This window comes from Aotus nancymaae, unplaced genomic scaffold (genome assembly GCF_030222135.1).
Source record: "Aotus nancymaae isolate 86718 unplaced genomic scaffold, 86718_ANA_hifiasm-v0.15.2.pri h1tg000010l, whole genome shotgun sequence".
Taxonomy (NCBI): Eukaryota; Metazoa; Chordata; class Mammalia; order Primates; family Aotidae; genus Aotus; species Aotus nancymaae.
Window position 1 is genome coordinate 7,871,017 of NW_026988421.1, and position 12,783 is coordinate 7,883,799.

The window sequence follows — 12,783 nt, forward strand, 5'->3', positions numbered from 1 at the left end:
GCTACCTCAGCACTACTGCACCACACTACTAGGAGAGCACAAAGGTCCCCGGAGGCTGCCACAGTCTCTTGTCCATCCTCAATGAAGCTGCACACTTGGCTCAAAAGCCCTGCTGATCCACCGAGAAGGCACAAGGGGGCATGAGGGAAATGGCTGAACTCCAACAAATCACTTTATGCAGGGCTGAATCTCCAACACACATCAGAGGAGACAATTACACGAGGCAGAGTGGACTTAAAGGTAAAATGTCATCCCCCAACATGACTGTGATGAGGAGTTTTGCTTTACACAAGCCTTTTTAAGTAAATTACATTAATTATCCACATTCAAAAACGCCCAACATTCAAGGGTTCTGAATCTGATTTATTAGACAGCACAGAAATAACAGGTTTAGGTTATATTACAAAAAGAGCTCAAACTGTTCATATACAGCAACTGGGCTTGCTAGGGGACAGAAGGGGGAATTCTTCAGACTACTGTACAGAGACACAAAGACTCCTCATCCTAAACAAAGTATTAAGGTACACAGACAAATTTCTTGTAAGACAAAAAGAGAGAAATCCACGGTAACTCTAACACATCCCTTAAGTGAATAAGCATGTATTTGTAGGAAGCAAACAAAGCTTTTCATAGAGAAACCACTTTCACAGGATGATTAGGTGGACCTGTAATGAAGAAAATACATTTCAAAAGATGGGTTCAGACTTACACCAAGTTTTCACTGAAATAATTCAAAAAAAAAAAAAAAAAAAGACCCTTCTCTGTATCAAAAGAATTTTTAAAAAATATATCATGGATAAAATAAATCTCAGGAAAGGTCCAAGTCCTATTCAGAGACATACATTTGCAAATTAATATATATTTTAAAGTTTGACAACAAAAATACTATTTGGAACTACCTAGAATAGGCCAAGCTAAGTTCGTGTTCTGCTTTAGTGCATTACATTGAAATGAATCTCATTGTCACTATAATTTTTTTCTTTTTAACCTTAATCACCAGCGGCTGGTCAACTGAAATGGACATGAGAACTATATAAATGTCAGAGAAATATGTAAACCTCATTAATGTTTCCAAAAATTCATTTAGAGATAGAAACAGGTCCAAATAGATGCCTGTCTAAATGCACTGCAATTACGTTACAATTATTTTTCCAAATACACAGATATGCTCTGTCTTTTCTCAGCTCATTACTGACTCAAACAATTTGCCCTTCTGGGATCAATTGTTCGCTAATAAATAATTGTTTACAGTCACAAAATGATATTAGGAGGTTTTCTTATTAGTTTTCCTTCTGCACCCTAATAAGATTGAAAACTAGCTGATTCCCAAGAGTCTAACCTTAACCTCGCTTTGTTTAACAGCCCAGGAAATGATGAACCATCTGCTTCAGAAAATAATGGACGGCCAAGAGGAAATATTGTTTAATTGTAGATTAACCTCCTCATGAGGCAGTCTGAAGCAGCTTTAGAATTAGCAACTATAACCAGCAAAAGAAACAAATGGCTCACGAGCCTTTTCCTCTACCATTTAAGGTCCAGAAAGAATGCAAAGGGATTTTTATTACCTATATTTATTTACAAACATTTATTTCCAGTGGAAACAAAAATCAAGGTCAAAACTGATTCTCAGAAGTGCAATCACTGCCCAATTTTGTCTGCCCAAATACTTTTAATGCAGCAAACCATCAAACCATCTCATGCACTTAAGAAAGTTTTTATTCAAAAAAAAAAAAAATTCAATAAAAACCTCTTTTCCATTATTTTCAGGTTGTTATAATATTAAAATTAGTATTTTCCCTGGTTTCTTTGATAATAGCAATAAATCCACCATTGGGGAGTACGAATTGTTTTATTATCATCAACATGGCACTTAAGTAAATGAAATCTTGTCAAGTACATGGTGACCTACAAGTTCAAAAGAAAAAAAGAACAGCATGAGATCAAAATGGCCAGCCAGGACAGGAGATACAAAAGTGACAGATTAAATGCAAACACAGCCCTTTATCCAACAGGCTTCACATGCTAAGACTTTTCTAAAGTCAAACTTGTAAAAGCATATCTGATATAGAATATATAATATTCTGCCCCCTCTCATGGTACCACACCCATTTTAATTCAGCAAAGTATAGGAACCCTGAAAACATTCAGTTATTCCACAACTATGTATCCAGAACTTCCTTTAAGGGCCTGGGGAGAGGGGGACAGGGAACTGGACAAAGAAAGATACTTGGGGTAGGTATTTCATAGTTAAACACATGCCTAAGTATCAGATTTCCCTTAAGCCTGGTGGAGGTAATTAAGTAAAAAACTTTGCCCTATTGGTATCAAAAAATGTAAATGACTCTTCTCAGTCAACAGTTACAACCAAGAACCAAAGACATCTATGAAAATTTCAAAACTAAGGAAATTTGCAATTCCAGGCAAGGCCATATTACTCTGGGTTTCCAATAAGACCTGAAGGTCACTTACTTTGTGTTAATATTAAAGAAACAACCTCTGTGGAGAGGAAAGACTTTTGGCAGTTCAAATTCTTAAATATCTTAAATAGAATTTGCTAAAATAAATTATTCTTGAATTCCTCAACTTAATTTTGAAGCAATGAGCTGGTAATAACTCCAGAGATTCAAATAATAGAGCCTATTCAAGAAGAATGAGAGTTTGACATTCTTCTCTACAAAACAACTAGGCACAATTTTATCCATCAGACGTCTATCAACCTACGGATATTGAAAGCTTGGGAGAACATGATAACATCAACTCCAACCCTACAGTCAGCTGTAATATCGAGCAGGCATCAACAATGCTATTCATGAATTTAGAAAAATTAATAAATCCTGGGTTGAATGCAAGAAAAGGCTCAAATACAGGTGAAGCATACTCACTTGGGTTTTGTTTCTGCATCTGTCACTTGGCGAATGAAGATACCATCTTCAGGATGTTCCGTGTCATCCATTTCATACATATATGATGATGCTATTGCAAGCGTAGTCCCATCATTACTGAAGGCAAGTGATGCGATGCTCGTGGGGTACCGATGGAATTGGCACAATCGCTTTTTGTTAAATGGATCCCAAATATTTACAAAGCCATCAGAACCACCTGGAAGTAATTTCAAAATAGTTAATATGGTTCTTAACACCACATACAGAAATAATCATTATCATAACAGTTACTTTTTAAGGTCAGAGAATTTACATTTTCCTACAGTATTGTACAGATTTGTTTAGCTAAATACCATAAAAAGCAAGCATCAAATAATGTAATAATTAAATATAGGTTAGCATGCCATACTTTACCTGTGGCAAATGTATTGTGGATATTGTGAAAAGAAATGGCATTGACTGGGTAAATCTGCTCAATATTATTTTCTTTTAGTCTGTGACATTTGAAGGCATATTTCTTCTTCTGTACCTCAGGGCTTGGGTCCAAATACTCAACTGCCACTCGGCCTTCGATGGAACTCAATACATAACCCTGCCAAGAGAGAACCAGAAGAAAAAAATGGTAAATTCCAGCTTCCGAAAACAAGGTGCTAATTTCCAAATTCAACCCACACTGAAGAATGATTGTTTCAGAAATGAGAAGTACAGCAGGTTTTAATGAAGTGTTTAAGCTGTACTACCATAGTTATGACGACTCTGAAAAGAAAATAAGGCTGTCATCACTTGCTTTCCTTACAGGTACCAGGGCCTTTCACATTACAATAAAAAATGTCTAGTTATTTCATCAAACCTAAACAAAACTGTAAAGTGTTTTAGTGTCACTTATTTGTTATTCTGCCCAACAGACTCAAATTTGTTCTCAGTTAAAATATATTCTTCTACGTTCGTGCTTCTTCATCACGAACAACCATTAAGAATTGTGTTTCCTTCACTGGGGGCATCAATAATCCAAATCAACTGGAACACGAGTCTTCCATCTCAGCCATGCTACTTCTTGCATTTAGTACAGCAAGTAAGGTTTGCACAAAGACTTTCAGGGACATTCAGAAGTGGTTCACAATTCAAACCTTTTCTCGTCTTTCCTTGAAATGACAGTATCTTAAAAAATAAGATAACACACCACCAAATATGAAAAACTGTTTATGGAGAAATAAATAAGTCAGTAAAATTATACTTTTTAACTTCCATTACAAAATAGAGATAATTCTACAGAAAATATTAGATATAATGGCATTAATGTTCACAATGTAAGCATATTTTAATCACATATTTAAAACTCTAAAGTTTCACATAATTGCAATTCTTTTATCTTTAATGGAAATTTACAATTTCCTAAAAAAAAGAACTGTGATCACCATTTGAGGTACTGGCCTTTACAGGTTAAAAAGCCAAGAGAATAACGTAACTGCTTCAAGTTCTACAACCACCAAAGGACAGCCATAAGATACCAGAGACACCTGCTGTTTTTAATCAGTTTTCTTCTTGCAAAATTCCTATTGCAACTGACCATGCCACCATCTCCTCTTAGAACTTTGAGGACTCGAAAGAGGTGGGAGCTCACTAATAAACAGGCTAATCTCATTTCTTGATGATGGAAGGTGACCCACACTGTACATCAAGGGTCAGTCATGAAGGGCCCTGCCTCTCTAACCTCAGTTGAGTTTGAGAAAAAAAATCAAAGTTCTATTGTCAAGCTGGGGAAAAAATTCTGTAAGCATTCGGGTTACAAAAAGGCAAAAAGAAAATAGCAAATCCCACAAACCTAAATTTCCAGATAGAAATTTTAATTTGTTTTGTAAATTGAAATATCTGCAAAGCCATCTCTGATTACCGTATACCTAGGAAGTATCCTGGACCAGGATCAACGAAAGATTCCAGAAGTCCTCCTCTATTTGAACTACCTCCTGAGCAGATTACTTGGCCTCTCTGAACATCAAGATTATCTCTAAAATGGGGATTAATGCACTACCTTTTAACACATGGCTGTCAAAAATATCAAGGAAGAATACACCTAACAGCAAACTCTAAATCACTACTGAAAAAAAAAAAGAAGGCTTTAGAGGGGTAGTGGCCAAATACTTATTATATAATATCATATTATTTTCAAATTCCAGAAAGAAGAGGGGGTATAGTTCAGTACCTGCTTGTTTGGAAACGCTCGTATGCAGCGAGTCTGGTATTTCAGGCTGGACTCCCTGCGCTGCTGCACATAGCCCATGTTCCGTAAGTCCCACACCAACACTCTGCGGCCTGCTGTTCCCACAATCAGTCGGTCTCCAGACACTGAGAGGGTATATACCTTTTAAAAAAGATCAAAACTTGCTAAAAATCACCTACTTGCCCGAAAACACCATTTTGCCTCAAAATAAAGGCCATCTGATCATAAAACCATAAAAAAAAAAAAGCTGACTAAACCCCCAATCACAGGTAACAATTTTAAATACTGCAATTATTCAAACTGAGTAATTCATACAAAATAGCAAACCCACGATGATCTTCATACTTCACCAAGTATCATATAATGTACATTCTAATTAATTCTGTAAAGGAGCTTTTGAAGTCTTAATTCTCTCCATTATTAGAACAAATTAAACTATTTTTCTCAGTCTTCATGTTTCATTTAGAGACAATATAAAAGTGTAAAAAAAATTCAAAATGAGATAATAAAGCCATAAAATAATTCAAGGTAGAGTTTAATGGGTTTCTGGCTTTTCATCAAACAATCATTTTCAAAATTATTTTTCTATAATCACCTTTTAGAGCATTTCATTTTGCAACTCTAAAAATCTTGATTTTTTTCCCCTCCAGTTGTTACATGGAATAAATAGAGCTTTCCAGGAGGGGTGAGGGAGTCACCACTAATTAGATGTTTAGTAGCCTTTGGTGGCATACAAACTCAAAATTAAAAGACAAGGATAGTGGTCTGACATATGCCAAAGCAATTCTTGTGCCCTGACGTCCTGCTACACATTTAAGACAGAAGTTCAACTTTAGGGAAAATGTTTTAAAGTAGTTTAGCCCCTATTTTTTCTCTCATAATGCCTTTCTGCAATATTAAACTTTCCACAAAAATTCCTTTATAATAAATCATAGAATTTCCTGCAAGTGAACATTTAGTGGTTTATTTGCAAATACCAAGTTATTTGCAAATATAATGTTATTTGGAAACAAAACAGAGGTAGACAATTCACGAAAAAGGTGGCAAAAAAAGTTATTATGTTCAGTCCCTTTTAAAAAATCTAGACTGGCGATTCATAAGCGTGCTCTATTATTTTCAATTAATAAGTAACTCTAATCTGACCTAGCATTTTTAAACCGAAAAACTGCCATAAAAAATGTAGAGACCCCATGTCAAGGTAAGATGTCTCTTCAACATTCGGTACTTAAGCCATATGTTAATAATCACTCGTCTATTAACCACATACCATCAGCTGAAAAAAATCCAGGTTAGCTTTATGCCATGTCCAACCACTCTCTAGAATCTAGTCTTAAAATTCAACAATTAATGTGACCAAGGGAAAAACAAGGAATTAAAATTAAGATTTAAAACAATAGATTTAATATAAGCAGATTTAAATACGAGAAATGCTGTAAGATTTATCATAGCTCACTCAGAAAACAAAATGTTTGCAGGAAAATGAAAATTAATCTAAGATGTATAAAGTACCAAACTTTAAAAATAAAGAGAATCCAGAAAGAGATCAATTTATAATGGTACAATCATATTGGGAATTTTATCTTAAATCTTTACTATATAGGTGACACACAAGCTTCTAACAGTGGTTTCTATCCCCACTGATCATAAATCAAGTGAAACCACTGTCATGCTACTGACTAGGTATATACATTTATCAAAGAAAGTATTAAAAAAAGTGACATAATGAACCTTGCTGAACCAATAAGCAGCTTGATTCAGTGTGGCTGTCCATTATATGATATTCTGTCAGCAATTTATCACAGTTCTTAACATGTTACATACAACCATAAATCAAAACTAGAAACAATGCAATTATTTTATTCTGAACAAAGGTCTTGCCAGGAGTAGATTCGACTGTGATGTGACAAAAATAATGGCTCTTTGGATGCACTATTGTATATAATGATGGCTAACAGGAATTGAATAGTATATTTACGCTGAGGAAATGGACTAAAGTAAAGGATACCTTAAACCACTAAAACAATCAATCTTCAAAATTAACGACCACCTGATAAGGTCTGATGAGGATACAGCAGGAATGCTCAATTACACTTTCATCATACAGGTCAAAAGGTTAGAATAATACACAAAGTTTTGGTTTTAAAAAGCTTTGTTCACTATGAGCCTTGAAACTACATCTGTCAATATTAAAAAATAAATATACAAACAGTAGAAGCCAGGGAACATAAAATACCTTTTTCACTGAACTTGAAATGATAACCCATTTTGTCCTCTCAAGTCAACTCCAAAAGAAACGTCAGATAACAAATGAAAATAAGTGATGCTCCAACCAATTTTCTGGTTTGGGATGGAGCGTCAATTTAAGACAACTGAACAGTCTGCTAAATGACTTCTCTGAAAAGGCAGTGAGTTGCTTATCAGTTCTGCGATTTAAAACATTAACTGTACATGGAAGCAAGTATAACATCTGACAAATAAAAGCTGGCCCAAAATCCCAAAGTTAATTTTCTCTTGCATTAAAGCATTTCTATGTAGTTGGATTTATGCATTTCTATGTAGTTGGATTTATGAAACAGACTCTGTCGACTTTTTTTTTTCCTATGTTGACTTTTCACTTTTAAATTCAACAAGCATATTCAGCAATCATGCATCGAGGCAAAAATCACCCGAAAACCATCAACTCCTGCGATGAATATAAATAAAGATCCTACCTTTTCAGGCTGAGAGAAGGTCCCAGCATTACAAGGAGTTCTGGGATCCCACAATTTAACTGTCTGATCCCAACTTCCAGTAACCATCACATTCACTTCTGGACAGTATTCAACACATCTGATAGGAGCATCATGGGTCCCAACAAGATTTTCTGTAGGAAAAAAAGGGGGAAAAAAAACCCCAACATCTAGCTTACTACCTTTACTAAAGATTCCTAAAATAAACAATTAAAAGAAACATTCATTCAGCTGTAATGAATTTGCCTCATCCAACCCCATGGAAATGTCTACACACAGAAAAATCTCTCCATTACTACAAAGTTATCCATTCCTCTCTGTTCACCTTACAGTGTGTACTTCACATGACTCACTAGTATGGCATATATCAAAGGCTGTCTTGAATTTCAGATTACATTAGAATGGTGGCATATCTGTTACCTTCCTCATTTGATTCCAGACTTCCTATCAGGAACCTCATTTAACTGCGTATCTCTGCCCATATCTAGTGCAAGGTCTGGTACAGGTTAGGTGCTCAAGAAATATCTGTTGAATGAACAAATGAATGGAGAACTCTGGGCTTCTGAGTCAACATTTATGTTGAACATTAAGCCAATGCTGCTAAGAAATTTATTTACATGGCTAAAGGGTTGAGAACTGGTAGTGAAGTCCTCTCAGTATTTCACTTGGTTCCACTGTGGCTCAAATTTTCAATAGACATTTTCTTTCTTTTCAATTTGAACCTTCCCATTATATTTCATTTATTCATTCAACTAACATCTACTATGTACTAGAATCTGTGCCAACTGCTAAGGATATAGGAAAGAACAATATATGGTCCTGACCTTCAAACAGTAAGGTTAGTCCCAGTACTTTGGAAGCCCAAGGCGGGTGGATCACGAGGTCAGGAGTTTGAGACCACCCTGGCCAACATAGTGAAACCCCATCTCTACTAAAAAATACAAAAATTAGCTGGGCATGGTGGCACGCACCTATAGTCCCAGCTGCTCGAAAGGCTGAGGCAGGAGAATCGCTTGAACCCAAGAGGCGGAAGCTGTGGTGAGCTGAGATCACACCACTACACTCCAGCCTGGGTAACAAAGCAAGACTCTATTTCAAAAAAAAAGTATCATTTAAACAAGAAAGGATTTCATGCATGAAGTTTGGCAGTGACTTTCACAGAATAAACAGCTAATTCTCTATGTAACACTGAAAATCTTTTAATTTTGCTTTTCAGTGTTTCTCCCTACCCCCCAAGTTTCTGAACAAATAGGACCCTAGACCTACAAGCTTACTTATTACACAGGGTAAGATACCAGCAAACAAAACCAAATGCCTGCAGTATAATTTACAGAAGGAAGTAGCTTTCATGCAAAAGCCTCTTCTAAATGGGTGTTTAGTTTTTTGACAAAATGTGTCCACGCTCCATCCATTCTCCTGTTGCTCAACTCATCTTCCATCTCGTCATATCTCTGTGCCCTCCCATGTCCTTAGGATAGCTATGTCTGATGTATACACATGGAAACAAATCCTCAGCTAGAGAGCTCTATGCATTTGGGTTCCATCTGAATCTCTACTCTGTCCCAATGTCACCAAAAAAATTTGAGTAAGTCATTTCATATCTGGACCTCTAAGAAATTACTTAACTGAAAGAAAATGTATCATCTAATTACGCATTCAAAAAATGCAACTGAAACATATACAAACACAGTGACTGCCTAATTTTTGTCCGGTTTTAAATTCTATCTTTAAATCTGCCTTTAGCTTCTGAAAACTAAATTAGCTTCTGAAAACAGAACTGTCAAATATCAGCACTGTAGTGGAAAATCCTAATGAAACGATGACCAGTCTGGGATCCAGCCCATTTCTAAGGACAAGATAAAGGCCGAATACTTACGTGTCAATTTATGTAAACACTGAAAATGGTGACCATAACTGGCTTTACTGCAAAAATACATGCATAATGTTCTGTAATCAGTAACTTAATGGTTATGTAAACAAAAAAATCCTAAATTCAAGCCATGTACTTAAGCAATTTGGTAATTAAGCAATTCAGGAACTACTCTTCCTATATAAACATTTATACTTCACAACGCTGGCCAAGAAAACAAACTGGTAAAGATATGGTCACATTACCTTGATCAGTGTTCAAATCATGCATTTTCAATTGATGATCTAGCCCTCCACTCCAGGCATGTGTTGGATCCTACAAAATAGTTTTGAACCATTTAAAAATTAGTACTTTAGAAAGTGTTTCAGCATTCTTATTTCTACAAGCAACTGTTCAGTTTATGCTCGGGATATGCACTGGGCTCAACTATTCATGGTAAACACACCAAAAAACAGCATAAAAAAAAGCAAGTGGTCACTAAACTACGAAATTAAGGAGGGCTGCTTTTATCCTAGCCAACAGGCTAGCTGAGGGTAAACACACATTTCCCCTAAACGTTCCTTTTAACACAGCAGCCAAAACAATCTTGTTGCAAATATAATTATCGTATATTCCGAAAGTTTACAGTTACTCCACAAGCTTGTAATGGAAAGGGGAGACGGAGTTTCTAACGTCCGCACGTCCCCAACCCAAAACGATACTGGTTCAAGGCAGGTAGGTGTTCCTGAAGAGCTGCAGAACTGTCCAAATAACCCCACCCACAGACGCCTCTACCCAACACTGCAAAATAAACGCTCCTAGCATGGAGAATCCTAACACAGGGGCGGGAGTGGCGAGGAAGGGCACCTACGTAGAAAGCGCAGTCCAAGACCGCGCCAGTGTGCTGGTACTTGAGCCGCATGGAGTTGGCCGGCACATCGTAGAGGCGCACGGACGTGTCCCAGGAGGAGACAAGCAGGAACTGGGAGGTGTTGGGGCTGAACTTCACCGAGGAGATGCCATCCTCGGGTGGCTGGTTCAGCTTGAACTCGTTAGAACCGGTCATCTGCAGAACAGGCGCCCAGTCAGAGTCCCCAGGGGGGTCCCACGGGCTGGGGCAATGCAAGCTGAAGGCCCGGCGTCCGGGGACCCCCCCCAGAGGGAGGGGCCGAGAAGACGCCGGGGAGGAGTCTCTGCGCCTGCGCCGAGTACGCGCCCGCCAAGGTCGGGACTCACACGGCAATCCGGCCCCCGCCGCGCCCAAACTGGCCCAGCCCGCACCGCCGTCCCCCTATCCCCGGCCCAGTCCGCAGCGATGCCCGAACCCCAGACCGTTTCCTCTCCCGGGTTCCATGGCCCCGGGCACTCCTAAAATAAAGGGAGAACAATAGAAACAAAACCGGATCCCCTGCGAACGGAACGGCACTGCCAGTTGCGGGCCCGGGAAGTCCCTGGAGAGACCGCTCCCGCGCGCCGTCGCTTCGCCTCCCTACCTTGGGCTCCCTTAAGAAGCAAGGTTTCCACCGCTAGCCACTCGCTGTCGCCGCCGCCTACTCGCTTCCCTCCGTGCACTCGCAGTCTGGGCGAAGGAGGCGGAGAGGAAGCTCCAGCGTAGACCTACCATTGGCTGATTTCAAACACCAACGTCTCAGTCTAGGCGGCCAATTGGTCCGCTCAGCTGCCCAGCATCGGTCAACCCAGTCATCCTGTTCCGGCTCAAAGGGAAACCGCCGCTTTTCCGATCACGTGGGCTCATTTTACCACTGCGCGGAGGCACCCGCGTTCTAGCTGGACGAGTGGAAACTACAACTCCCAAAGAGCATCGCGTGTCAAGGCCACGTTCACGCCGTCTGCCACCGATGTATGGCATTCTGGGAAATGTAGTTTTTCTGGGGCTGACGTTCTGCCCGCCCTCTGAATAGAAAGCGGGAAAGATCTTTCCTGTTCCATTTGTGGCACCGTCCCCTTGAAGTTAGTCTCTGAGATACAAGAATTCCATTTTGGTCAATACTAATATAGTGCTAAAGTTTTCTCCCCATCTCTGGACGTGCACACGCTCGTGAGGCTAACTAAAAGTTGATGTAGAGAAGGAAATATTTGCTCTAATCAACCGCATTATTTTGCCTTGATTATTTTTTTCTCATTTTCTTGGAGTTTCCACTTATAAACCAGGGTTTCCCATTTCCCATTGTCTCAAGTTTTGCTGAAGAAATTCATATTATATTATGCTTTATTTCTCCACTCCATCTTTCCACAAACATTTATAGAGCCTCCACTGGTGCCAGGCCTGGTGAGAGACTCTAGAAAGATGCATTTAATCAGACCAGCCTTTGCCCTTGAGGAACCTCCCCTCAGAAGGGTGAACAGCCTAGGAGACAGTACTCTGCAATATGTTAAAGCTCCCACCTCTTCTTCTTTTAGAGCTGTTTATTGTAGGGTCCTAAAATGACAGCTACAAGCCTCTCACTCTGTCCTGCCACTCCCCAAAGTTGCAGGCTCAGTTTGCTCCATTTGCTGTTTTCTAGCATCCTCCAGAAATGAGGATCAAGAAGATTGCTTGGGTAATGAGAAATTATTTTATCTCCATGAAAGAAAAGCAACACTTAATCAGTAGAATGAAGTGATTGAGTTATTATTAAATGTTAAAGGCTCACTAAAAAATTTCAATTTAATCCATGCTTTAATCGCTTTTCCACTGCCTTTTGTAAAAGAAAAAATATATTGTTTTATTATTTGGTTTTGTACGAAATGAAAGGAAATTGTTGGGGTTAAAGTGATTAACTTTTAAGGGACATTAATAAGAGAAAGTGTTGATGATCTTTATGCATTCACACACCCTGAATTGGATGCACCTCTTTGTATGATTCCTGACACAATAAACACAGGTGCAACAGCAACATTTCTGCCTTTTGCATTGATGATATTACTGCTGAAAGATTTCTTGCCCTCCTTTCTTGCCAGTCCTGTTACTTGGTTCTTCTCTATGTCTTCTTATTCCACAAGTTAATGGCTGAATTCAAAATTTTAAAATGCAGATCCTTACTTCCATTCTAACTTTAGCTAAATAATTTTACCTCCTGATTTATCTGGTTCTTTCTCCCAGTT

At 38.5% G+C, this 12,783-nt stretch overlaps 1 protein-coding gene across 2 annotated transcripts; it reads right to left on the reverse strand.

The window, feature by feature from the left end:
- Nucleotides 1-342: 342 nt before the first annotated feature.
- Nucleotides 343-11,276, reverse strand: BUB3 (BUB3 mitotic checkpoint protein). Of its 2 annotated transcripts, none has more exons than XM_012453414.2 (8): nt 11,172-11,276; nt 10,550-10,744; nt 9,945-10,014; nt 7,812-7,963; nt 5,083-5,241; nt 3,297-3,474; nt 2,883-3,099; nt 343-665 (listed from the first exon to the last, which is right to left on the reverse strand). In XM_012453414.2, the coding sequence occupies exons 2-8, from the start codon at nt 10,742-10,744 to the stop codon at nt 656-658; spliced, it is 981 nt and encodes a 326-aa protein (XP_012308837.1). In that variant the 5' UTR covers nt 11,172-11,276; the 3' UTR covers nt 343-655. The 2 variants fall into 2 exon arrangements, with proteins under 2 accessions (XP_012308837.1, XP_012308836.1); XM_012453413.3 differs by having other exon boundaries at nt 343-1,905.
- Between the last annotated feature and the right edge of the window lie 1,507 nt (nt 11,277-12,783).

What these genes read in the sequence shown, in the direction of transcription:
- BUB3 (XM_012453413.3), bottom strand. Translation starts at nt 10,744, where the DNA reads ATGACCGGTTCTAACGAGTTCAAGCTGAACCAGCCACCCGAGGATGGC. An exon ending in TCTTGGACTGCGCTTTCTAC is followed by an intron (nt 10,015 to 10,549) that starts GTAGGTGCCCTT and finishes ACTATTTTGTAG; the next exon opens with GATCCAACACATGCCTGGAG. An exon ending in CCTTCTCTCAGCCTGAAAAG is followed by an intron (nt 5,242 to 7,811) that starts GTAGGATCTTTA and finishes CTTTTTTAAAAG; the next exon opens with GTATATACCCTCTCAGTGTC.